At 33.4% G+C, this 27428-nt stretch overlaps 2 protein-coding genes across 11 annotated transcripts; one reads left to right on the top strand and one right to left on the bottom strand.

The window, feature by feature from the left end:
• On the bottom strand, positions 1-8876 carry LOC105256287 (ral GTPase-activating protein subunit beta). Of its 6 annotated transcripts, none has more exons than XM_011266074.3 (24): positions 8558-8876; positions 7988-8408; positions 7875-7901; positions 7543-7757; positions 7292-7475; positions 6925-7185; positions 6516-6707; positions 6155-6250; positions 5933-6073; positions 5613-5851; positions 5313-5543; positions 5049-5202; positions 4822-4929; positions 4095-4196; positions 3678-3818; positions 3551-3565; positions 3313-3473; positions 3069-3242; positions 2529-2938; positions 1905-2316; positions 1388-1703; positions 984-1247; positions 606-855; positions 1-428 (listed from the first exon to the last, which is right to left on the bottom strand). In XM_011266074.3, the coding sequence occupies exons 1-24, from the start codon at positions 8591-8593 to the stop codon at positions 302-304; spliced, it is 4677 nt and encodes a 1558-aa protein (XP_011264376.1). In that variant the 5' UTR covers positions 8594-8876; the 3' UTR covers positions 1-301. The 6 variants fall into 6 exon arrangements, with proteins under 6 accessions (XP_011264376.1, XP_011264375.1, XP_011264381.1 ...); XM_011266073.3 differs by having other exon boundaries at positions 2-428; positions 6146-6250; XM_011266079.3 differs by lacking the exon at positions 4095-4196 and having other exon boundaries at positions 2-428; positions 6146-6250.
• A 349-nt stretch (positions 8877-9225) lies between these two features.
• On the top strand, positions 9226-17434 carry LOC105256286 (protein wings apart-like). Of its 5 annotated transcripts, none has more exons than XM_011266068.3 (12): positions 9226-9411; positions 9552-10231; positions 11174-13044; positions 13355-13603; positions 14024-14272; positions 14375-14599; positions 14682-14904; positions 15063-15278; positions 15369-15548; positions 16220-16308; positions 16448-16549; positions 16639-17434. In XM_011266068.3, the coding sequence occupies exons 2-12, from the start codon at positions 10051-10053 to the stop codon at positions 16789-16791; spliced, it is 3738 nt and encodes a 1245-aa protein (XP_011264370.1). In that variant the 5' UTR covers positions 9226-9411; positions 9552-10050; the 3' UTR covers positions 16792-17434. The 5 variants fall into 5 exon arrangements, with proteins under 5 accessions (XP_011264370.1, XP_011264371.1, XP_011264374.1 ...); XM_011266069.3 differs by lacking the exon at positions 9226-9411 and having other exon boundaries at positions 9483-9619; positions 9749-10231; XM_011266072.3 differs by lacking the exon at positions 9226-9411 and having other exon boundaries at positions 9483-10231; positions 16448-16543; positions 16642-17434.
• The last annotated feature ends 9994 nt before the right edge of the window (positions 17435-27428 follow it).

Raw genomic sequence — 27428 nt, 5'->3', positions numbered from 1 at the left:
GGTGGAATCTTTTAGATTGTATGCAAATTTTTTAAGGAAAAATATAAAATAATCATTTCTTGTTATTAAGAAGTAAAATGGCCTGAACAAGTTTATTTGCATATCTAAATTAAATTCTTATCTCGATAAGATAAAAATTTTTAAAAATAACTCCAAAAAATAATATAATGCAAATAAACATGTAACAGCATGATCCATTCTTAAATTTGAAAATCTTAATTATTCTTTCTTACCTTAGCAAAGATATTAAGCTTTTGTCATCTTGAATTGAAGGTTCACACAAAATTGTCAAAAATTTCTATTATGTTTGATAAGTCTGAGTGCTGCTGAATAGCAGAGTTAATAACTCTGGTTCTGTCAAGTTTCTTTTATATTTTTGCACCATCTCTTGAATTTTTAGACGTCTTCGTACATGCGGCGGATGATAACTAAAATATGAATATGTTTATACATTTTATTCAAAATAAAAACTTATACAAAAAGACAAGTGCAGGAAATTTCAATAATAATATTAGCATAAAATATAATTAAAGAATATATTTTAGCATAAAATATAATTAAAGAATGTATTGCAAAAATAAATGTCTTTTTCAAAATTATTATACCTGTCATTATCGAGTCTTTTTCTACGTCCCATATTAAGAGCTGTTTGTCTAACTAGAATTCCCAAGACTCTTCTTGACACTACCATACCATCGATTAAAGGTGTTGCCAAATTGATTCTAGAAATCGGTCCTTGTAATCTGACCCTCATCAATCCATTAGCAAGAGCTTGAAGAAAGATGACATGCACGTCGGTAGCCTGTAGCATTCTTGATTGCTCCAATCCAGTATAAGTGGAAGGAAGCAAATCGCCTATGTAAATCCAACAAAAATGATTTAATTTAATACAAAGATATATTGCAATAAAATATTTAAAGTTTCTGTAAGTTTCATGAAATCTTATTTGTGTGCTGATAACAATGAAAGAAAAGCAAACAAACCTATTGGAAACTGTGTATGATCCTCTAGACTCTCTAACCACACAACCATAATTTTTGTATTAGTTTGCGAAGGTAGAGCTTGTTTCGTTGTTCTCCTGGGTCTGATGGGATCCGCACTCGAAGAATTCGTCGGACCTATTCCTGACAAACTAGTCGGCTGTTTCTCTAAGTCAAGAGACATCGCTCTAGAAGTTGACGTTGTATTCTGCGACGTGCCGCAACTTCGAGTATCCGTAGTTTCACTGATACTTCGCTCAAACCATGCTGCAATATACACAAACTGTTATAAATCGCAGCACAGCGGAAGAATAAATTCCTTGTGAAAAAACGATATATAATGCAAAAAACGCATTTTCTATTCATGTTCAAAGGACTATTTTAATAATTTTGCATTCAAAATTTACCTTGCCCACTACTACTAGTATCGCTGTTATAACTGGCTTCTTCTAATGAATCCGAGCTGGCCATAAGATATGATTGTGTAGGCACAACAAATGCAATTTCTGAACTCACGTCTGCCCAGTACAGCACATGAGTGTCACCGTTATAAAGTGCCCCGCCATGATTGCTATGAGCTGGTTGTGATACATTCACTTGTGCAGTTACCCTCCATGAAGTGGACACATGACCCGTCCAGCCCGCGTGAGCAGATACAGAAACAGGCCAACCGAGAGAACTCAAAAATTCTAAGAAGTTTGATGATACATTTTCTTCGTGTAGCTATAAATGCAAAAACAGATATACACAAAAATTTAATAGTTTTTTTAAGATGAATTATATCGTTTCAAAGAGAACATTTAATACAATATTTAATAGATAACGAAAACAATTCAATTTTGAAAATTCGTCAAAGTAACATTATACAAGACAAATAAATTATAATAGAGTATGATATATAAGAAAAAATCAGAGATATCTTACCACATTTAATAATATTTCAGAGGCAGATTTTTGACCCGTCTTTACATAAAAGATATGAACAGTGTCGCATGTACGTGGACTAATATTATCCAGTGTTTCTAAATCTGTGCAGAATCCAGGGATGGTTGGATCCAGAGCGATGAGCCCACTGTTTCTAGAATCTTCAGTTTCCTTAGGTTCCATATTTATGAAACCGAAATGACTCAAGAATAGGCGGGCCGTTTGAAATTCGTGACAGACTTGGGGCGGTATACATTCGTCACTTTTATCTTCCACGCTCTTGACATTACTATTGTTGTTTTTCGATTCGAGTGTTATTTGGCGTTCCAAGAGCTGTGCGAGAATTTGATGCTCGTCTCGTACCGCATTATTGTCACTCATAACTGCCTCAAGACTCGGTATCGATTCGTCTCTATCATAAAAAGATTATACGATTAAATATCATTCCGATTCATAAATTCGGCATAAGTTTCAGGAAATATTCAATTTTGAAAATTTTATGTATCTGAATTTATCCGAACTGAATTGAAGATGGTACAAATATATTTGTATTTAATTTAAATGCAATTGAAGAATATAAAGTCCGAATTCTGATTTACTATCTATTGCAAACAAGTCACTTACACCTTACAATGAGGAATACGATCCACATTATCCGGGAAAAATCTCGGCTTATAATCTGTTCGCGGCGCGGCTTCCGCTAACGGCAAAGGTCGTCCAGGATTGCTGTTTATACTTCTGATGCTGGATCGATGACGCGGCAAATGACGGAGTTGCATCGTCCATGCGTGTCTACCAAATGGTCCGCGAATTAAGACTGTCACTGTCGGCTGGGGATCTTGATCGTTTCCCAAAGGTTCCTCTAGAAGAGCCAACACGATCGCGTTTTCGGACACAAAATAACGAAATCTCTCAACGGCTGCTTGTCGCGCCACACATCCGCCAGTCCAACTGTTGCAATGCCGAAGTAGGGACACTTCATCCAACAGCGATGAGAGCGATTGCGCTCCGCAAGCGCTCGGAAAATAGCCAACCTAATATAAAAAGAATATTTCTAGAATAATATTAAAAAAATAATATATAAGAATATGTTTACAAATTTCTTGTTTCTAAAATTAATTTACATTGTCGCGGATTTACATATGTCTTGTACTTTAAACAAACCTGTTCCAATAAAATAGTGAGAAGCGCATCTGCAGCATCTCTTACACGCATAGAAGCAGGTTTCAGTTCCTTTTCGTCCTTCATTTTGATGGGTTCTCCCGGTTTTCCGACGCTCTTAGTGCCGGACACTCCGAGCTCAACAACTTCTAATACTGTAGTCAAACAGTCCTTGTCCTTTTATAAAAAAAAGGAACAGAACAAATGAAGAAAATTTCTAATATAATTTCTTTTAAAAATGACCAACCTGTAGCAATTGTGGATGAGCAGTTAGCCAAGTTGTTAGACAATTGAATGCTGCGACGATAGAGGAATGAAGATCTTTAGAATGCGCTGGTGGCGGACGCCAACATTGATACGAAATATAATCGCACAACCATTTTACCGCTCTCTTGCATTCCAGAGCATCTGCGACAAACATAACATTTTGATGTGCTTTTATTTTGATGTGTTTTAAATTTGCCAATTTTTAATTGATATCGAACCTGTAAGTTTCCTTGCTGCATGCAGAATTATTAGAATAGGGATAAATATATCGTATTCATATAAAATAATGCATATAAATCTATTGTTAAAATATGTATGATTATTTGTGTACTTTATTATTATTACCTGTTTCGCGAATGCGTGTGCGTGCTAATCCGGACAGCATTTCTAATGCTGCTAGAGAGATATTTAAATCAGTCTTCCACGATGAAATTAAACGATGACACACCAAGTACGTTGCTCGTACAAAAAGAGCATGGGCAGAATCTGCAAAAATCACTTTTATCTAATCATTAAGTCTATAGAAAATAATTATGCATTATAATACATGTGTGTTTTGTACAAATATATCTTACAAAACTATATACTTATAACTGTAAAAAATCCTGCATATCTCTTTTCTTAAGAAGAACTTTGGATTTTTGATGAATAATAATGTAAAACGTAGACAACAAATAGAAACGAAATACTCATATTCTATAAATGTCTTCCAATGCGAGTTTTATGAGCGTGTGTAGCAAGATAAATAATGTTTGTATTTACCGAATGCAATGCATTCCTCTTGAAGAGTTGCAATGTCAGAGGCATCGCCAATTGATCGCTGATCGCTGGATATACTTATTTGACTGGCTGAATCGCTGGTGACTTTATTAAGCGATGATAAGACGGTACAATGACGAAATGCACAACAGAACACAACTCGTAATAATGATAAAAAATTAACATTTCATATATAAGCATGTGTAAAGCTGACAACAATGAGAGGTGATATTCTAAGCAATGTAATTTGAATATTTGCGCCCTCACATACTTATTTATCCCCATTTAATAAGCTATTGATAAATCGCTGTATTAAATAAAGTAGCAGCATATCGAGACACTGTTACTTTATCAGCATTCGAAAGAAGCTCATCATGATCATAAGCGTTGTTGAAATAATTTTATTTCACAGCACTATATTTTTGTCATTTCATTTTTCAAAAATAAAATAAATTTTTTTAAATTGCAAATTATTTTTATCATGTCACTATTTTTGATATTCCTCATAAATACCCTTCAAAGAAGATATTTCATATTTATTTTCTAAAATAATAGGAATGAAACAATATTTATAATAATTTTTCTCTTTTTGAGCATGACCTAGAAAGTAACGCCTATGATCATATGATTACTTATAAAATCTGGACATAAACAAGAGAATTAACACTAGATAACTCAGAACAGTGCATTTAACCGAATGCAAGCTAATTATCAAGAATTAAAAACAAACCTGAAGATAATAAATTAGATGTCGAATCATTAGTTACTGTGTCAGGTTGTGTGACCTGCTCCACTTCTTCCGCTGCTGCAGAATCTTGTACACTCAATAACAAAGCTCCTAAAAATTTGTATAACATTTATTCTTCTTTAATTAAAAGATTGTAAATTATATATTGAGAGAACATGAGAAATAAATCACAAACAATCTCAATTTGATCTTTGATTTTATTAACTTACCCAACAACATGTGTGTATTTTGAGGGTCAGTCTCCACTTGCAAAGCATTTATAAGTAGATTCATAAGTCTCGATTTCAACTGTACGAATGTTACAGGAATTTTCTCGAAAGAATTTGTACTCGGAAATGTCGGAAGCTCCTTAATAGCAAGATTCTGTAATGATAAAAGATTCGAACATGTTGAATTTCCATATGTCAATGTATAGTCATGTTGAACTTAATAAATTTCAATTTGTATTCAATAAATTATATATTTTCATCTACCTGAAAGTGCAAGGGCAATGTTAACATCGATATCAATAAATGAATCGAAGCTCTTCTTAAATCCGGCTTCGATACTACGTTAGATCTCAATTTCAAATCTTTCTCAGGCAGAACCACTTCTAGGGCGGATAATACAGCCGGCACCAAGACTTGTATACCGTTTAAATCGAGACGGAACAAGTCAGCTGAATTCAATAGAATACTCGCTAATGTTTCACCACATTCGCGGGTCTGAAAAAAATATCTACATTATATATCTCTTTCTAAATCCATTTAAGAAATGAGAAAGAGCTCATATACCTCGTCAACTTTGAGACCATGATACATGGCCTGATAAAATCTAGCCAAATAGACAGGTAAAATTTCTTCGCCCGTTTTTTTGGCGCAGAAAATTCTACACAAAGCGCCCAATGCTTCTGCTCTACCGGATTCATAGCGATCTATGCAGAGTGTCGATGGTACGTCGCTCCCAGTTTCCTGCAACGAACTCGGTCCGTCCACAAGAACCGAAGATGGACGTTTTGATGCGCCAGATGGTTCTATAATATGTAATATATAATATATGACCACAAAATTTTTTACATAAAATAATTTAATTTTTCATACAATTGAATACTTACGCGGTAAGTTCTGCGACCAACCCTCGGTACCGATAAACGCAGCCTCGAATAACCATTCCCCAAAAAGATGCAGTATACTGTTACACTTGGGACGTCCTGGTGCTAAAGGAGGTCTGATATCCTGACCAAGTGAGGTCATAGCTGCAAATCAATTATATGCATAAAGAGAAATATTTTTGCAATAATATTGTGAAATTATGAAATTAATATTACATGCAGTACTTGAAGCAGATGATGGTCCGGAATTAGATATTAACATCGGCGGTGTACTAGATACCCGGCTTGTTGTTAATCCAATTAAGGATGCTTTCGGAATTCCTGTAATATTGCATAATGTGCTTGTATACACAGAATGTTTGTGTATATAAAGACTTTAATATTAACTTTAATTATTGCATCAAGTTTTAGAATAAAACTTAATATAAAATACAGAGAACTTATAATACAAAGATTAAGACTATGATACAAAACTAATATTATACAATAGTTGTTTAAATCTTTGCAGAGAAGATAAACGAGTAAAAATATTGAATAATATAGCATCAGAAGTATATCAGCGAAAGAAAGTATTGCATTGAGATACCCTTAGTGACTGCAGAAGGAGTGACACTGAAACTTTTGGCAAGTCTGCGTTGAGTCGGGGGTGTAGGGGAAGGTTGAGGTTGTTCCTTGCCACTCGACCTATCCCACCCAACACCCCCGCCGCCGATACCGCTATTCCCCGACGTAATGTTGGACACGCAACATTCCTCCCAACAGCATGCTTGTGAAACTCCTAGAAAAATAGTCGCGACAATGTGCAACCACCACCATTATGATACGTGAATAAGCCGACAGTACGCATGTACGTGTGTGCACATTTTGTGGAAACAAATTTTACAAATGCGTACTCGATACCGTCTTGCTATTGTGTATAATTTACAAGTTTGTGTCTTTGAAATAGATTATGAATTTTCATATTTACTAGTATTCAATCAAGTTACATGACTTACCGAGAAAAGCATCGACTTGACTTGCTATGCCTTTTATAGCCTTCAAAAATATTTGTGGCAAACTTTGCAAGCATGGATGCTGACACGGATCTATGACGTTAGGACTGGCGATGGCGTATTGCAGAAATGCTTGTGTTTGCGAGACAACAGCGGGTCTACATAAATCTACGGGATCGCCAATAGTACGTAGTAGTCTGTACCATGCTTGTGCTACTGCTTCATCTGACATAGTAGGCGGTACTAATTGTGTGTCCTCCTCACCTTAAAAAAAATAGAATCTTGTTTGTAGTAACATTATATAAATGCAATAATGTCCAAGATATTATCAAAGTTTGATACAAAAAACTAGTCTATGTAAGATACATACTTATTTTTAATTCGGGAAACATTGGTCCATACATGATTTGTAGCAACCTAGCTGTAAGAGCGAGACATACGCGGTTCCATTGCTCTACTAGAGCTAATCTGTGACGCCACCGCAAACAGGATTCTCGTAATGTGCGCCATAAAGGCGGTGAAGGAAAATTACGTTCGCAAGAAACTAGCCACACCTGAAAAAAAATTACTTTAGCATAAATTACTTTAGTCTAATAACTATTTTGTTGTATATTTATGCACCTCTAATAATACACCAAGCACTCTTTCACACAGTTGTTCTCCCGCATCTTCCCTAGTCGCCGGTGGTGCTAACAATGCATCATTAATACCAATGAGAAATAATAATAGACTTTCCCATGTTTCTCTTTCTAAAGTTGCTGGACCTCTTGCAATTTGTTGCAGAGTTCTAAGTACTCGATGACACAGTACAGCCTGTCGATTTATTGTATCTGTACCTAAAAACATTTATTGAAAGATTTAATATTATAGATACTAATAAGCCATCTAATAGCAAATATGTGAATTAATACAAGTATTGAGGAAAAAGTATGATATTTGATATCATAAATTACCTAGATCCTGATACAAAAAAGGCCAGACTTTGAGAAAGAAAATAAATATTATCAAAAAGATTACAAACAATAGATTGACAAGTAATGACAAATAAAAATAAGTCTAGCCCTACCTTCTCCTTTTCTTGGTACAAATAAATTGTGAAAATGGCTTATGATTTTCCTGGCATAAAAGTTTGAATCATCTATGATTGGTCTGGGTACAGAAATTTTTGGTGTGGAGTATAACGCAGACAGCCATTCACAATATATATTCACGCAATCTCTAACAGTGTCGTGCTCAGCCAACGGTAACGACAATCCAAAGCATATCACTTCCATGCACCACTGGACTTCCTTGTCGGTCGAGAGTGGACTAGGCTCTCCCGCTTGAGTGATACCGAGATTTGCAGCGAGTTGGCGTACTATGGACAATGCGACTTCTTTCCCTGCGCCAGGCGGAAATTTTTCGAGTACGCTTTGGCTCTCCTCCGAACCTTGCTGGATCAGAGTGCTCAATGAAGCCCATTCTGAATACATTCCTCCTTGGGAGTCCTGAAAATATATATCCATATTAATTTCTGCTTCCACATTTTTAAGAGTAAGAACAATACATGACAGAAATTGCTCTCCCTTTCTTTTCTATAATTCCATAATTAAAACTATACATAATAATTATATTATAAATTTTTAATTATAAGTACCTTGAGATTAACTCTGTTGAATACGCCTAAATTCATAGATTACTGCACTATACACTATATCGTTAAAAAATATAATTGCACAAGTCGAATATCCAAATTAAACGTTGAACATTCGTGATTCGACGTAAAAGGCAAATTATTTTATTTTATACATATATACATAGCCTGTTTCTTTCAACTGGCATTAACGTCATCGAATTCAATCATTCTCACGTGGAAATAGACATTAAATATTTATATATTTGACCATATTTTGACAGTTCGTTTTGACAACTACATGATATCAACGCGAAACAAATACAGGTCGCCCCCCAATCGTGGATATAGAAAATAATAGATTTCTTTCACGCAAAACAAAATGACTATTTCGTGGCCATTAATCATGCAATTATAAGTGAGCCATACCTCTAGATAAAATTTTAGCTTCCCCTGACAAGCTGATTGGCTGCAAAAGAATCCCAGAAATTCTCTATTCAATAGCCAATCGATGCGTCGAACAAACTAATCATACGACAACTTGTCATCGTGCCATAAATTCTACGAATTTTGTCCAATCGAATCTCATCGTTTCGCGTCGGAAAAGATTACGTGTTTATTATATACGATTCTGATAAGTTAGGGGTAAAAATCTCCTTTTTTTTTTTCAGAAAAAAAATTAATCAGGACTGGACGATGAAAACTGTCTCATTGACGTGACATTTTATCGATATTTGCCCCGATGTTCCCAACGACCTTATTTATGTCGGTGTTGTTTATACATGTCATCATCATAATTTTTACAGAGTGACGAGGCTTACACGCTTAGCTCTATCTATTGGCGAAGGCGACAAGTATTATAATTCTTCTTATTGCATGTATGTATGTGTAACACTATTCTTTTTTTTTATATTCATATATATATATACATATATATGTATATATTAGTGTCTAAATCCCGAAACGAAAAACATCGGCAGATGGCTCGAGATCTATGTTGATGATTAATAATCTGCAGTCTCAGAAATTGATGGTAGTAGGAACGGCGAGAAAGCGCGGAAAAACATCGGCGAAGCAGCAGTAGCAGTAAGTGCGGACGAAAAACTGCGAGCGGGCAGCTCGACGACCGACCGACCGACCAACCGACCGAGCGACCGACCGACCGACCTACCGAGATCGACTCCGATCATTAATCGAATTTGTTGCTTCGAGAAGGAGAGGGCCCATCCGTGCGTCGGAGTAGAATAGTAGCGAGAGAAACATGGCGTTTGTTGTTTCACCACGACCGAGTGTCGCCGCGTGCTAGAGGCTCCTGCCGAGAGGATCACCGCCACGCTCCGAAGGTCCGCTGATCGACAGGGAGAGGGGGGGACAACCCCGTCGTGGGTGGATCTCGCCGCGACACCCTCGTCCAGGGTGCGCCCGATGCCCGCGTCACCCCGGAGCCGAGCATGAGAATAGCTTGCACCATCCGTAACCCCTGAGATGCCGAAAAGGATTCCCGAGACAAGCGCACAATGACGTCCCGCAGTTACACCAAGTCCTACAGCCGTAAGGTCGGTGTAACGGCCGGCAGTATTCAGTTCGATAAGCTCTTTCGCGAGAACAGCAATCGGCCCTCGGCTGCGAAGTCGGCGGGCACTGTTGGCAAATGGGGCATAACATCCTTTACGTCGATCAGGAGCACGAATATCAATGGTACGCAATTATTACAGTATGTTTACGTTGGAGCTGATGTAACTCTCGCTGTGCTAATATCATGTATTGCTAGCGTACATACAAAATATACTTCAGCTTTTTCTAAGTATAGCAAGATTTTTATCTTCCATGTAAGAAAAATTTAGAATCGTAAATTTATATTAGAATCTAAAATTATTAAAGTTATTATATAAATATTTAAAGTTATTATATTAAATTATTAAAGTTATTATATAAATATATTATAATCTAAAATTATTAAAGTTGTTTATACTATTGCGGGAGAAAAAAATTTTTCATGACAAGAGTATTAAACTGCTAACATGAATGTAATTCTAATAATAATATAAATGTGATAAATTTGGCAGAACTTAGTGCATATAAAATTACTTTTCTTACATAGGTATAACGTCTGTCCATAATCAATCTTTATCATAAAATAATAATTATAATAATAAATTTATATTTTTAGAAACTTTCTCTTTAATAAATAATTAATTCTTCTTACACTAATAATATTACTTTATATTTCAATATTGATATTCAATGTGACACTATATGATTATATTTTGCAGAGTTTGAGAAATTTAATAAATTGTAAAAACTCTATGATAAATATGAAAAATACAATAATAAATGTGATAAAATTGTTATATCTAGCAACATATATTTATATATAGATGTATTCTATTTTATTGCTAGTAAAATATATATATATATATATATATATAATTTTATATATCCTGTTAGCGTTATTATCATAATTTTAAATATTTTTATCTAAATGTAATATTAATTATTTTGGAAAAAAATTTTTAAATTTGCTTTAAAAATATATTTTAAATATTGTAACATACTTAACAGTTATCAAATTTAACGGTAAAAATGATAAGTGGTTCTTGTGCAAAAATTCACATGTATTGCAAAATATTTTATTTTCAGGAAGACGAGATGATATACATAATACATTCGGCGCGAAGAGAATGAAACTCGATTATGGAAATCAGAATCGCGTAAGTTCCGGGAAGGATCCATTTTCTTTTGAAACCGATCCGGATAACAAACCGGACGCTTCTCCGACGGTTGTAAAGCCGAAAAAGTTCTTCAAGAGCAGAAATGTCCCGCCTGTGGTGGAGGAATCTCGCCAGGATGTGGCAATCTACAGACAAGTACCTGATTCGCAATACGGAAGGGCTCGTACTCCGAAACAACCCGCGCAGCAACCAATGCAAAAGCAGCAGCCAATGCAAAAACAGCAGCCAATGCAAAAACAGCAGCCAACGCAAAAGCAGCAGCCAACGCAAAAGCAGCAACAGCAACAGCAGCAAGCTGTAACGAAAGTATCACATGCTCCAATTAAGAAAGTAGTAGAAAGTTTAGATAGCACCAGTACTCATGATACCCCTAATCGAGAGGAGAGCAAACCTCCTATTGTATTAAGAATATGTAAAGGTACAGCGCGATTGGTTTGCGGAGATGTGCATCAAGATACTCAGGAGCTTGAGCCCGATACTTACAGGATTTCCACCCCCCTCACTAGTCCGTCTAAAGTGGACGTCGAACGTAAGACCCTCAATACGGAAGTACCGCTCAAATCCGATCATAGATCCCTGCGTACGCATCAACCTACCGTCTCAACTGTATCGATTCCCTTGGAGAACTCGGACATGAGGAGGACCACTCGTAGTCGCGCGAAGAATCTGCACTTGGATCTAACGGCGACGAGTTCTGCCGTGACGCCGTCAACGACACCGATAACTCCCAATTCCCACGGTTCCGGTCTGTCTTTGACGTTGAGAAAATCCGTGACGGATTCCAATAACACCCTCATATCTCATTATGATATCATTAAGACTGACTGCAGCTCAACATATTCCTCCAAACCGGTGATTGAACCGTTAATTGGGCGCGATCAGCCGCTACCAACCACGACCCAGGAGTTGATCGATATACTCTCGAGCGATTCCGATACGAGACCAGCACCGGCATTGCCGCCGCCGCCTCCATCATCGTCACCACCGTCACCATCATTACCACCACCACTACCATCACCATCACCATCACCGCCATCATCACCATCGGTGATTCCCAATGATAATGATAATGCAGAAAATACAACAGCACAAACGTCAGAAAATGTTGAGAGCGAAGTTCAACATTGCTCCATAGATATCCTGACCAATGAAATTGTAGTACCTGTTGTGCGGCCTGAAACCGTTGCGATAGCGCAACAACCTGAACCGGAGGTAGATCTTGATCCCGAATCGGAACCAGAACCACCAGCTCGAATTGGAATGACCGACATCGTAGCTATCGAGACTACCGTTGCTGCCACTACCGCCGCCAAGACTTTAGTAGATCAGGATTGGTTCTCGGGCAGTGACGATAGCGAAGGTGCTAGTGGAAACGCCGAGAGTGAGATAGCATTACACGTTACGAGTACGGTCTCTGAATCGCAAGTCTCCGATCCACCATCGACGACGGTTCCTGCATCGATCAAGCCTGCCGCTAAGAAAGGTAGTATCTTCAAGAGTCGTTCGACGGGCGCGACAGATGGGAATAAGAGACGAGCGTTGTACAAGCACAAGTGGTGCGACAGCGACAAGGAATCGACTGCTGCTGATACGCCTACCACCGGTAACAATACGCCGACTACCGCATCCGGCTCGAGCAGCGCGGGACCTGTAGCGTACGAGGAAGAATTCGATTCCTCGCAATTAACGAGAGTTGTAACTTATCCTACGGCCGACGCAGATTTCGAGGATGAGGCCGACGCAATCACGAGTATTCGCTGTGGTAAAAAAGTTAAAGGAGTGAGTATATTATATGCATATGCAATATATGATCATTACATTTTGGAATATTACTTCTTTCCTAAAAAAAATATCAATTATAGTGATATTACATTGATAATTAATAGCTTTCTATCAGTTTATCTTGTATATATCACAAATATAAAATTAATTATATATTCTGCTGTCTTTCTCTTTCTCTAATTATACATAATATAAAATAAATGACAAATTATACGTAACATATAAAATTAAATTTAAAGAGAAAAAATTTATTTGTACAGTTAATTTAAATTAATAGATATATAAATTTTTAAATTCTATCTTACAGTTCTACACTGTAGTAAAGAATGTAAAGAAAGCTCATCAGATACAAGAAAGCGGAGAATTCCAGGAATTTAATGATGATGTGGAATATATCTTGGACACTTTGAGAGAAAATAATCCAAATGCTACTCGTTGCCTTTCAGCCATAAGATTAGCAAGTAAATGTATGGCTCCTGCATTTCGCATGCACGTGCGTGCTCATGGAACTGTTGCCAAGTTTTTTAAAGCTCTTCATGATGCAACTAAGGATCAGGTATCGATGCTCACTATATAATAAATCTCATCTATTTCTATGTATCTTGGGGATAAGTATCAATTATTTTAAAGAGGGAAATAGCCTTGAAAACACTAAACGTGAAATGTATACAGCAAAAAGACAAAAATAATATAAATAATTTTGTATTTCTATATGGTTTAAGAAAAAGAGGACAATGTCTTTAATATTTATAATTTAATAAATTTGTCACATGTTATATGTGACAAAAGAATGAGAAAACAAGTGTAATCATTTTTTTTTTTCGAAATCTTTTTCTAAAAAGCTTTATATATGCTAATGATATATCAATAAATAAACATCAATAGCTCATCGCTAATTTGTACATAATATTGCATTATAAACAAAGCTTTTGATTTTTAATATCAATTATAAATTGACGTTATTATTTTATTACAGAGTCTTGGTTTATGCACAGCAACAGTAATGTTCGTTTTAAGCCAAGATCGTCTAGCTATGGATCTAGATCGCGATTGTTTGGAATTAATGTTAAGTCTATTAGAATCTGATGCCAGCCATAAGGATGCTCTTGACGACTGTGGTCTCAGTCATACCGAATTATTAAAAAATAAAGAAAAAGTGCGTCAGTTATGCGCTGATATACAAGCTCAAGGACATGCTAAGCATCTAAATTTAGATAATATTACTGTAAGGGAACAATTTCTTCTCTATATTTATTTTTATAAATTTTTATTTTCATACTTTACTTACTTTTCACAGTCATATGTACTATTGTACTATTCTTAACAGGTTGGTCAGCTTGCTATGGAGACACTTCTAAGTCTTACATCAAAGCGTGCTGGAGAATGGTTTAAAGAAGAATTGCGAGAGTTAGGCGGATTGGAACATATTGTAAAGACAATTCGAGAATGCCACCGCCATATTAACAGCCAGAATCTCTTAAGATCTGGCTGGACAGATCCTTTATTAGATAAATTACGTAAAGTTGACAGATGTTTACGTGTATTAGAAAATGTAAGTAATATTTTTTATTTTGTTTTCCTTCTTTATTTCATATTTTACAATGAATAACTAAATGTTGCAATATTTTCTTTAGGTAACACATATGAATGAAGAGAATCAAGTGTATTTATTAAAGTATGAAGAAGGAGTATTAGTAAGCACATTAGCTAGTTTATATCACTTATGTGGGCAAGAGATTCCCATTTATCCAACAACAGATCCAAGCGATAAAAGTTCTATTGGTGCTGTTGTTAGAGAATGCCTCTTTGCAATTATTAAAGTTCTCATCAATCTTACCCATCGATTTAACAGAGGATGTATGATATTTTTATACTTTTTTCATATTATTAATGCAAGCAAATTAAATTTAAATCAGCTTAATGCAGCAATTATATATTTATCTGTTCGTCCTTCATTAATATTTAAAACAATCTATATGAAATGCATTAATATAATATTTATTATGTTTATACAGCTTTCGGTAGCAAATCGGTTGGCGCACAAGTTGGCGTTTTGGATTGTACTTTGTTTCTTTTATTACGTGTGCCTGAATCACTTCCGGAAGAAAAACGATTTGACATGATGATGTTGGCGTTAATATTATTAATAAATTTAGTAGAACAATGCGACGATAATAAGCAACTACTTATTGAATCGAAAACACCTCTATCATCAGATGATATTTTTGATTGTATGTATTCTCAATTTATACAGTTTCTCAATGTAATAATGATCGCGCAAATATAATTATATATTTCTTTTTTTATCCGTGTAATTTCAGCGCAAGAAAGCGGCGTGGGATCCTTAATCGATTTGTTTTACAAGCAAGAGGAACTTGCACGTGCCGAAGAACAGAAAACTGATGCCATTTTAGATGGGAAGAAAGATTCTGAACAAACAGAGACTGTATCAACTACTACTAAATCTCAAGAGGAATTCATCGAAGAAACCGTCACTAAATGTTTGTATTATGTTTATTTCCATGCGCATATACACTGTATTGTTGATTTTCCTCAAAGTATCTTATAACGTTTTGGAATCATAGTTAATCGCTCTGAGATAGATTAAATTAAACGTCATTGATTAATCACAGCCATTACCCTGAAGAATGTAATGGTCACATTCATAAATATTTTCTGATGATGTTTAGTAATCTCAGAGTGATTAACCCATACTATTCGACTCATCCTATTATATATTAATCATATATCTAATTATACATTTTTGGGAAGTGAACGAATCAAAATTAGCAGATTTTTTATATAGAATATTTAATATATAATATATATTTTTTGAAATAAAATTAATTTATTTATTAAGAAAAATGTTAAGAATACTATATTTATTTCTTTATTTTAATTTTTATATTTTTTTTAAATATGTAATTTAATATTGTAAAATTAAATTTACTTATAGATGACTATAATGATATAAATTATTATATAAATTTTTATCTTAATTCTATAAAATAAATATTTAACAAAGGCCCTCAAAATTGTTCTTAAAGAAAAATATGCAAAAGATACATACATATATTTTATATTTTTATATAAATATAAAATCGACGATTATTAGAACAATATGCATTTATAAATTTTGATTGTAAAAGCATAAACTTATTATTTTTCGCAGTATTACAAAAAGCTGGACGACATATGGAGCACACACTGATTGGTGCATATGTAGTACTTTTACTTGGATACTTAATAATGGACAACAAGGTAAAAGTTAAATGTAATTACAATTACAATAGAATATAATTAATTATTTTAATGAAATTTGCCTTATATACATATAAGAATAAACTATTGATTTTCAATACTTATTTTTGTTAACAAAACTTCTTTCTATTCTCTCTAGGAATATGAGTCATTGGTACGAAGTAGACTGCCAGACAAGAATTTTGGAACTATGGTATCTGTACTTCAAAAGTTCTTCAACTTTATGAATATAACGGTATCGGTAATATTGTCTTCTAGAAAATATTTTACACCATATTTATCTGAAAAAATACAATGTAATTTGAATTTACTTTTGCACATTTATTTTAGCAGAATGAAGTGAGCAGTTGTGGAATTGCTGCTACCGAAAAGGTAATCAAGTTCCTAAAAATGTCAGATGCCAGAATAGAGGAAGAGAAAAATGAGTTACCATTGCCAGCATTAGAAGACACCAATACAATGCTTGACTTAACTTCATCTTGATCAATATGTTATACATACACTTGACAGCATTTTTTTCACCTGGCGTACACAAAGAGCCAAAGTTGTATTTGTTCAACAGAAAGGAAATTCTTTTTATTACGAAACGAATGGACTTGTTTCATATTTACACATATATTTTGATACATATTTATTCACTTACGTAATTTATTGTTATAGGTTCATTATTATTATAATTCGATTTATTTCTTTACTTACAAAACTTAGTTATATCTGCTAGCTTTAAATACAAAATAATACAATTTTGTGAATTATATGTAGGGACACACATATTGTAATTATAATTGCAAGGCACTTATCGCAATTGTTATGACTTATATACATAGATTTACCATCTATGATATTTTTAAGACATCTAATATAATTCAAAGTAATAAAAAGCCATTTTTTTAAGTTGATCGAAAAGAATAACGCGATAAGCTTCTTGCTGTAAGCTCCTTGCTCCAGCATATAGTTTATTTCTGTATATCTTAAAAAACATTGTACACAATCTATTAAAATTATATCTATTGTGTTTTAAAACCTGTTAAGTGATTGACAGCACTAGGACACGTTGTGATCCGCTGAAATTCAATATAGCATTATGTATAAGTTTATTTTAATATTAAAATTATATTATATGATATAAGCCTTGTAAATGTAAATTTATAAATTATAATTGTACCTTATATCTCTACAGTTTTGAATTATTTTGTGTCCCTTTAACTTGTATAAATGATATTACATTTTCTTTCATGATATAAAATATATTATTTATTTATTTTATTTATTTGACAATCCGTGCGGGTTTGGATTGATTTCCAGCCTCTTACACTTCTATAATATACATAAAATACACAAACATATACATCACTATAAATTATAAATTTTTATCCTAACTATCTACGTGGATATAAAATATAAAAATACTAAAAATCTAAGAGAAGTTTGAGAGGCATTTCATCCATATTTTATTCAAAAATACCGCCCTCAGGTTTTTCTCTAATCAGAACTGGTAATATAAACAGTGTGATTGGCCTTCTGCTTTTCTGCCAATAAAGTCACTAGATTAACAAAGTACCGCAATTTTGATCTCCACGCAACAACCTGGCATTTTTGATATGGGATTTTCTTCTTTTTCTGCGCAACAGAAGGAGTTTTCTCACCTCACACACAACAGAACACAGGACAAATCAGGATCAAGATTAGAAAAATTGCACTTAGTATAGATAGCTACACAAAGTGTGCACTATCTGCACTATCGGACGCCATTTTTGCTCCATCTTATCTTATTGAGATCAAAATTGCGGTATTTTGTTAATCTAGTGACTTTACCCGCGAGAATGTCAAGGTTCGTTCAAACGCGGGACGCGCGTAAACATAATGCACGCATGTATGTGCGCCAACAGCTCTTTTAAGAAAATACTCAGGACTGAAACAGTTTCACCAACTGGTCAATTGACGAGTTTTTTGTATCAGTGATTGGTAGAACTGTCTCATATATGAAATAGTTGAATTGAACTTTTTTGAAAAGTTTATTCGTCGTTGCCGCGATATTAACGTCCGGAATAAGTGGAATATATTCGTAAGTTATATACAATTTTATTATTAATAAATAGTTGATTGCTCTCGAAATACGATACTCGATTATACGATAAGAATCAAAATTATAAATTATTACTTTGTTGCAATCTTTACGAGCAATGATTATTCTTCTATTTCTATTTCGTTTCTATCCTAATATATATGTGTACACACACACACACACACACACATTTAGAATTCTAATATAATAAATAAATATTCTCTCTGATATCATTTGATCTAAATATAATTTGATTCAGAACGCGCAATAAAACGATCGAATAAAAATCGGATAATTAACATAACGGAAATATATATTTTTAAAGTTATATACAAATGTATTTATATACAAGTATATCTTTAAAGTCACACACACACACACACACACCGCCGCCGCGGCGGCGTACACGTACACATGGATTAATAATTTATTAAACACACATCTTTAAAGTCACACTTACACACACGTACACGTACACACGGATTAATTATTTATTAAACGATTAATATACTTCGTGAAGTTATTTTCATTTTTATTTTCTCATCATAATAAAAAAATTTTACATCGTTTATCAAAAGTTTAAGTTAGATTTAAAAGTATATTATTGCCTCTTTTCGATAATAATTGATTATTTCACTGTACCTATTTCGTGAATAGCTATCATTATAGAGATCGCGTAGAGTTTGACAATGCAATAAAATTAATAATAAAATTCCAATAAAATTAAATACAAATTAATTATAATAATTAAATATAAATTTGTTTATAATTAACTTTTTCTACGTTGAGAAAAGTTCTTCGTTTCTTTTGAAATATCTTAAAGATTCTTTTAATTAAATTTTACAAAATATATAACTATTAAATTTATAGTATTTAATATTTAGAAATAAATAGATAATATTTCATTTTTATATAGATTAAGTATACGATATTATTTATTAAAAGAACTAATATATCTTTTATGGATCTTTTTGTTAAATTAATTATTTAGATCTACGATTCGATTGTTTTACTGCATTTCAATCCGAATTATATATTTAAATGATCGAAAAATAAAACGATAATAAAATAATAAGCAATATATATCTATTTTAAAAATAGTGTATATAAATAATAAATAATAAATAATTTTTATAAATTACTCACCGCATGTCTCCGGCTGCTTCAGGCTCTCTCCCTGCTTTCTGACTGTCCGATACTTTTCCAGATGTCCTTTTCTTTTGTTGTTTCATCCTTTGTTGTTTCCTCATGGCAGTCACGTATTCACTCGCGAACAAACAATTATATTTCAGTTAATTATATTTCAGTCATATACAGAAACGATCGCGAGACACTTTGCACGGCACTCCCGATCGCAAAATAATCATACGAGATACGTATTTTTATAATATTATTATTATTTTATTATTATTGCAAGAGAGGAACACAAAAATTACAATAATTCGCTCGATTTTTAAACGAAGCCAAAATCATGCACCATTCGATTCTTACACTAATTAATTATTTCTATTTGTTGATGTATAATATATGCATAATAACGCGAATCATAAGATTAAAATATTAAAGTAATGTAAATTGATGATACAGCAATCGTTTAATTAATATGATATATATGCATGCAGTTTAGGAAAGTTTAAAACATCGGGCGAAATTAAATTTCATTCTACGCAATGTTAAAGAAATAATTATTATTCGTAAAGTTCGATAATCGGAGAATATTGCGAGAAAATTTGTAATTTTTGTCTCTTTCGCTTCAATTTTTATTTGCAATAATGAAAGATCGCGTTTCGATGAATTTATCGTCGCCATAATTGCATTTATTATAAGAGTTAATTATTTGTCATTTGTAATAGTCGAATTATTATATTTCGATCTAATCGCGATCGTATCTTTAGGAAAAGAATTCGATAATACGGAGCGGTCCGTATCGCTACTTTCTCCGTTGGAATGTCGCCGTGCGAATGAGGGGAGGTCGTCGCGTATGTAAACAATAGCGCGTACGTCACAAGGCCAAATGACGTCACAAAGTCGAATGACGTGTTAGCTCGCTGCGAAATATTTAACGCGTACTGTGACATATGTGAGAATTGTATTTATATACAAGTATATTTTTAAAGTCACACACACACACACACACACACACACACACACACACACACACACACACTCACGTACACTGAGAAAAAAAGTTGTTAACTCGATTAAACCGTTTAACTAAATTATTTTTTTTTTAATTGAAATATCGAAATATTTAAGTTAAATAAATGTTATGTTAGATTTATAATAGTTAAATATTCCAATTAAAAAGATAATAATTTAGTTAAATGGCTTAGTTAAGTTAACAACTTTTTTTCTCAGTGTACACAGTTTAATTATTTATTAAACCTCACGAGATGTAATCGTTTAATAATATAAGTGTATTTATATCCAAGTATATTTTTAAAGTCTCACACACACACGTACATTGAGAAAAAAAAGTTTTTGTTAACTCAACTAAACCGTTTAACTAAATTATTATTTTTTAAATTAAAATATTGAAATATTTAAGTTAAATAAATGTCATGTTAGATTTATAATAGTTAAATATTCCAGTTAAAAAGATAATAATTTAGTTAAATGGTTTAGTTAAGTTAACAACTTTTTTTCTTTTACAATTAGTCTTTTCTCTGTCTACTATTTGATTGTTTTATTACGCTTTTAGAAAGTAAAGTTCTATAATGTAACTTTTAATTTTGTATTTCATATGAAATTATTATTTTAAACATAATAATTTTCTTTCTTTGCATTTCTATCATGAATAGACATTTCCAACCTTTACTAAAAAAACTAAAAATATCCCTCAATTTTTTCTCTCTTCGGACAATTTATTTACATTTATATATAATTCTCTTTATTCCTTTAAAAATGAACATCGAGAACAAGGTACACGAGTATTGTAAATGTCAAAAAATGATCGCGCGAATATTATAGTTGTGAATATATAAAAATAAATGCAATATACTATGAATTTTCTACGTTATATATTGAATCGAAATTGCACAAAAGAGAAAAAGAAGAACAAGCCTATGAATAGACATTCCATTTTTTATTAAAAAAAAAAATTAAAAATATCTCTCAATTTTTACTCTTCCTTCAGGCAAGTCTACATATATGACCAATATGATTAATTGATTCCATCTTTATATATTTATCATTATATGCTATTAATTAAAGCCGTAAACAATATTTCAGAAATCAAAGTTGTGCGAACGTTGCGCGCAGGAATGGCCATGAGCAGAAACGAATGCGCAGTGGTTCGGCCGCCATGTTGGCGCGTGACTGCTACGTCATACGCGTCATTGCTACGTCATAGGCGTCATACGTGACTCGGAGTCATACGCAGTTACACGGATCGTCATACGTCCGCATTTTTCGCGTCTTTTAACCGTTTTTAAACGAATATCGCGAGTGAAAGAGCGTCGGAAGTGTCCAAGGATGATCGCGCGACTTTTATAGTGTGTCGATGGAAACGCGCGACAGCGATTTTTGACGATATTCAGTGATGGCGTCATCGCGAAGATGGAGCGAAATTGCGTCGCGTTATTCGCGCCCTTGATGATGATTATCGGATGCGAGCGAGTATTGGGAGTGCCGAATAAAGTGTCGCGCGTTCGCGTTGATGATATCGTGTGCATCAAGATCGGAATGGGACGTCCCGAGGCGAGCGAGTGGAGCGGCCTGTGGAACAGCCGGTGAACGGTGAGTAGATTTGATTTATCATATTTGCGTGACAATTCATGCTCATTCGACGCTTATACAGCATCGCGATGTCTCGAATTACGTTCGGACAAATCGGCGCCGCATCATAATTCGATGCGATGCCGTGCAATTCAAATAAAGTCGATTGCGTGAAGATGGTTCGGCTAGAAGCGATTTCAAATTTATTTTGTACGCGCGCGCAGTGCTGCACATCTCGTAGGGCAGCCTATCTCGTAGAGCTGCCAACAGTTAAACGATAAATTTGTTTAATCTAACCTAACCTAACCTCTCAGTGTCTTTGGATATCGAATGTAAATACAAGCGTATGCTGCCTGGATTGTATTATGCTTTCAAAAATAATATTTAATTATTTCATTAGTGTATTACATTTTATTACGTAGTATATTAATCGCATTAAATGTGCGACGTACAATTTTACACATTTTAATGAGGAGCATATAATATAATTGGTTAGGTTAGATTAAATTTAAACAAGCTGCTGTGATTTATTTAACGTAATAGGATTAATTTGACGAATGTGCAGTTATTGAAGTTACATGATATTTGTGGACACATTTTTAAAGTAATCATGAGTGTCTTATCTCATCTCGATTATATGAAATTAAAATATAAAATATTTATGTATTCCACATTAACGTTATTCATTGCAAGTACTATATTACTACATTACAAGTACTTTTGTTATATCTCAATCATATTCAACCATTTATTTCATCGATGAAGCTTTTCATATACCGCAGACAATATGATACTGTGTGTGGAAGTTTGGAAACACAGGTAATACATGGCACAAAAATAATTTGCTCTCAAGTATTGTGCGCATTTCTCAAAAATAAATCAAATTAAATTATTTTCAGAATCCAAACATCGCTACATTGCCAGGATTGTATCTTATTATAACTGCGATATTATCACCTTTTAATATGTGTGCGCAGTATTACATACATAAAATATATAAATTTATTTGAAACGTACTGAAATCTTTATCTTATTTATAATATTCATGATATTATAAAAGAAAATTGCAACTCCAATGAAACAGAGCGGTGGAATAATTGGTTGATACTTATGCTGGTCTACAATATTTACCCTTTTTTCACCATTAGACTTTTGGTGCTTTTTTTATTATACAGATGTTATCTGTAAATATAGTACTGGTAATGTTGTTTCTGTATCACTGTAAGCATACAAAAATGATAGCATTTGCAGGTAATTATGTTATACTTATATATCGTAAGAAAGAGAAAATAAAATTAAAGTTGAATACTGAATGTGCTCTAAAGTAAATCTCATCTAAATAAATAAATGCATAAATGTGCGCCTCACATTCCTCATGAAAAAAATACATAATATTAATCTTTATGTATTATTATTTTTAGATTTGTTTTTTATTCTTTTAAATTCTCTAGATGCACTTTTCATTTTTCCTCTCTTTCTTTCCAACTACTAAATATAGATCTATCATTTTTAATAGATCTGGCATTTTTAGTGTACATTATTGCAGTAAGTGGAATAAAGAGCAAATCTTTTGGCACATTTAAAATGTACAGGAAAGTCAGTTTTATCTGATGCGTTTTTTTCAATAGAATTATCTGAAAAAATTCATACGTCTTTTTTAATCTTAATCTTTCTAAATAAAAATTAGAATAATAAATTTGCAAAATAATTTGCTTTAATATATTTTTATTGCAAACATGAAGCAAAGTGCTCAAGGTGCATCACTATGAAAACATCGATAGAATAAAAAGTAGATCGTATACAAAAAAATTAAAATATTTACACTACATATTTGATATAGCATTTAATCGATATGTGCAGTAATACGATAAAATCTAATTTTCTCTAGAATTTTTTCACGAAATTTAAACTACTAAGAAAATATCAAACATTCAAATTGTTCAATAGTCTTGCGAAAGAAGCAGTTCTCGCTTAAAGAATCTTTAGAAAAAAAAGTAAAAAAATTCTAAAGAAAAAAAAGGACAACAAATTTTAAATCTCACATGGATATTTAATTTTATACTAATTTTTTTAATGTAACGCTTCATTTATCAAGATTTTATTTTGTGAGGCGTTTATACATAAAAGTACAACGATTATACGGCTTCTTTAATCTATTGTTTCATCTTCGCATGGTTTTCGTTTATAAAATATTTGTGCCTCTGGATATTTTTCCCTGGAAGCTTTATGCAATGTGTGTAATCTAAATCTGTTAACGTACAAGTATTAGAGTAACGGAATAAGTATATATAATTTGATTAAAAATACGTTTCTTACATGAATTTTTAATTACATATTTTATTATACTACAAATAAAAAAATTATGCTTGCGCGACGCGATTCTAACAATTTACCGACATGCACAAAATGATGACTTTACCGGCACTCGAAAAGTATTGACTACGTAATTCTGGCGTTTAACGTGAATGCAGATGGCGATACTAAACAGCAAAAAAAGTTGCCGCATTGTGTGAAACGCGAGGCGCGAAATATTGCATTTCGTATATCGTTTTTTGCGAAAAAAATGTGTGGGAGTGTTGTACACGTATTCGCGATTAACAGTTCGGTGTTGATGAATACTAATCAACGCAAGTATAATTTGTCGTGCATTGGATATCTCTTCAAATTCTGTATATGAATCGTTTTCGAATCGTCCTGATCGTCGCACGTTCTGAATCGTCGCACGTTCCGATAATACAGTGATCCAAAAAAATCGTCGAATATATTTCGTACGATTAAAATCGTGCACAGTATCGAGTGACTTATTTATTTGAAGCGCGACGTATTTTTGCGGACATTTATCGAAAAGAATGCACGTGCTTCTCCAAATTGAGATGAGGTAAGATTGCAAAATATCGAAGCTTTATGCAATGTGTGTAATCTAAATCTGTTAACGTACAAGTATTCGAGTAACGGAATAAAAGATAAAGATTTTGAGATCGTACAAGTTCGTACGATATATATGTATATATTAATATCAATCTTTATTATCCCTAACAGCACACATGTCCGAAAGATATTCAAAGGATATCCATAGGATATCCATAGGAGATCGGGATATTCTATGGATGTCCTTTGGACATCTTTTGGACATGTGTGCTGTTAGGGATATATTTATATATTTATTTATTTATGAGTCTTCTTTTTCTTTTTCTCAACATCATTTATTTATTTATTTAGTTCGCTCTCGGTCTTTTAAAATGCAAAAGTAAATATTATAAGATTTGACTTTGGAAAAGCGCGATAAAACAATCGAATCATTCGTAATTCATATCATTAGCATAATATACTATGAATTTTCTATGTTATATATTGAATCGAAATTGCGCGAAAGAGGAAAAAAAGAACAAGCCTATGAATAGACATTTCCATCCTTTACTAAAAGAAAAAGAAATTAAAAATATCTCTCAATTTTTTCTCTGTTTCTTCGGGTAAGTCTACATATATGACCAGTATGATTAATTGATTCTATCTTTATATATTTATCATTATGTGCTATTAATTAAAGCCGTAGACAATATTCAGAAATCAAAATTGCGCGAACGTTGGGCACAGGAATGGCCATGCGCAGAAACGAATGCGCACTGGTTCGGCCGCCATGTTGGCGCGTGACTACTACGTCATACGCGTCATTGCTACGTCATACGCGTCATACGTGAATCGGAGTCACACGCAGTTACACGGATCGTCGTACATCCGCATTTTTCGCATCTTTTAACCGTTTTTAAACGAATATCGCGAGTGAACGAGCGTCGAGAGTGTCCAAGGATGATCGCGCGACTTTTATAGTGTGTCAATCGAAACGCGCGACAGCGATTTTTGACGATATTCAGTGATGGCGTCATTGCGAAGATGGAGCGAAATTGCGTCGCGTTATTCGCGCCCTTGATGATGATTATCGGATGCGAGTGAGTATCGGGAGTGCCGAATAAAGTGTCGCGCGTTCGCGTTGATGATATCGTGTGCGATCAAGATCGGAATGAGGACGTCCCGAGCGAGCGAGTGGAGCGGCCTGTGGAACAGCCGGTGAACGGTGAGTAGATTTGATTTATCATATTTGCGTGACAATTCGTGCTCATTCGACGCTTATACAGCATCGCTATGTCTCGAATTACGTTCGGGCAAATCGGCGCCGCTCATAATTCGATGCGATGCCGTGCAATTCAAATAAAGTCGATTCGTGAAGATGGTTATGCTAGAAGCGATTTCAAATTTATTTTGTACGCGCGCGCAGTGCTGCACATCTCGTAGGGCAGCCTATCTCGTAGAGCTGCCAACAGTTAAACGATAAATTTGTTTAATCTAACCTAACCTAACCTCTCAGTGTCTTTGGATATCGAATGTAAATAAAAGCGTATGCTCCTGGATTGTATTATGCTTTCAAAAAATAATATTTAATTATTTCATTAGTGTATTACATTTTATTACGTAGTATATTAATCGCATTAAATGTGCGACGTACATTTTACACATTTTAATGAGGAGCATATAATATAATTGGTTAGGTTAGATAAATTTAAACAAGCTGCTGTGATTTATTTAACGTATAGGATTAATTTGACGAATGTGCAGTTATTGAAGTTACATGATATTTGTGGACACATTTTTAAAGTAATCATGAGTGTCTTATCTATCTCGATTATATGAAATTAAAATATAAAATATTTATGTATTCACATTAACGTTATTCATTGCAAGTACTATATTACTACATTACAAGTACTTTTCTTATATCTCAATCATATTCAACCATTTATTTCATCGATGAAGCTTTTCATATACCGCAGACAATATGATACTGTGTGTGGAAGTTTGGAAACACAGGTATACATGGCACAAAATAATTTGCTCAATATTGTGCGCATTTCTCAAAAATAAATCAAATTAAATTATTTTCAGAATCCAAACATCGCTACATTGCCAGGATTGTATCTTATTATAACTGCGATAATTATCACCTTTTAATATGTGTGCGCAGTATTACATACATAAAATATATAAATTTATTTGAAACGTACTGAAATCTTTATCTTATTTATAATTTCATGATATTATAAAAGAAAATTGCAACTCCAATGAAACAGAGCGTGGAATAATTGGTTGATACTTATGCTGGTCTACAATATTTACCCTTTTTTCACCATTAGACTTTTGGTGCTTTTTTTATTATACAGATGTTATCTGTAAATATAGTACTGGTAATGTTTTTCTGTATCACTGTAAGCATACAAAAATGAATAGCATTTGCAGGTAATTATGTTATACTTATATCGTAAGAAAGAGAAATAAAATTCAGTTG

Source organism: Camponotus floridanus, unplaced genomic scaffold, assembly GCF_003227725.1.
Source record: "Camponotus floridanus strain SB8 unplaced genomic scaffold, Cflo_v7.5 scaffold3, whole genome shotgun sequence".
Classification (NCBI taxonomy): domain Eukaryota; kingdom Metazoa; phylum Arthropoda; class Insecta; order Hymenoptera; family Formicidae; genus Camponotus; species Camponotus floridanus.
This window is presented reverse-complemented; position numbering and strand designations above follow the sequence as displayed.

Coding starts and splice junctions, on each gene's coding strand:
- LOC105256287 (XM_011266073.3), bottom strand. CDS start 8,593: ATGAATTTAGGCGTATTCAACAGAGTTAATCTCAAG. Junction 6,251..6,515: donor TCCTTCTGCAGTCACTAAGG/GTATCTCAATGC, acceptor GCAATATTACAG/GAATTCCGAAAGCATCCTTA. Junction 1,248..1,387: donor TACTAGTAGTAGTGGGCAAG/GTAAATTTTGAA, acceptor TGTATATTGCAG/CATGGTTTGAGCGAAGTATC.
- LOC105256286 (XM_011266068.3), top strand. CDS start 10,051: ATGACGTCCCGCAGTTACACCAAGTCCTACAGCCGTAAGGTCGGTGTA. Junction 10,232..11,173: donor CAGGAGCACGAATATCAATG/GTACGCAATTAT, acceptor TTTTATTTTCAG/GAAGACGAGATGATATACAT. Junction 14,273..14,374: donor TAAATTTAGATAATATTACT/GTAAGGGAACAA, acceptor TATTCTTAACAG/GTTGGTCAGCTTGCTATGGA.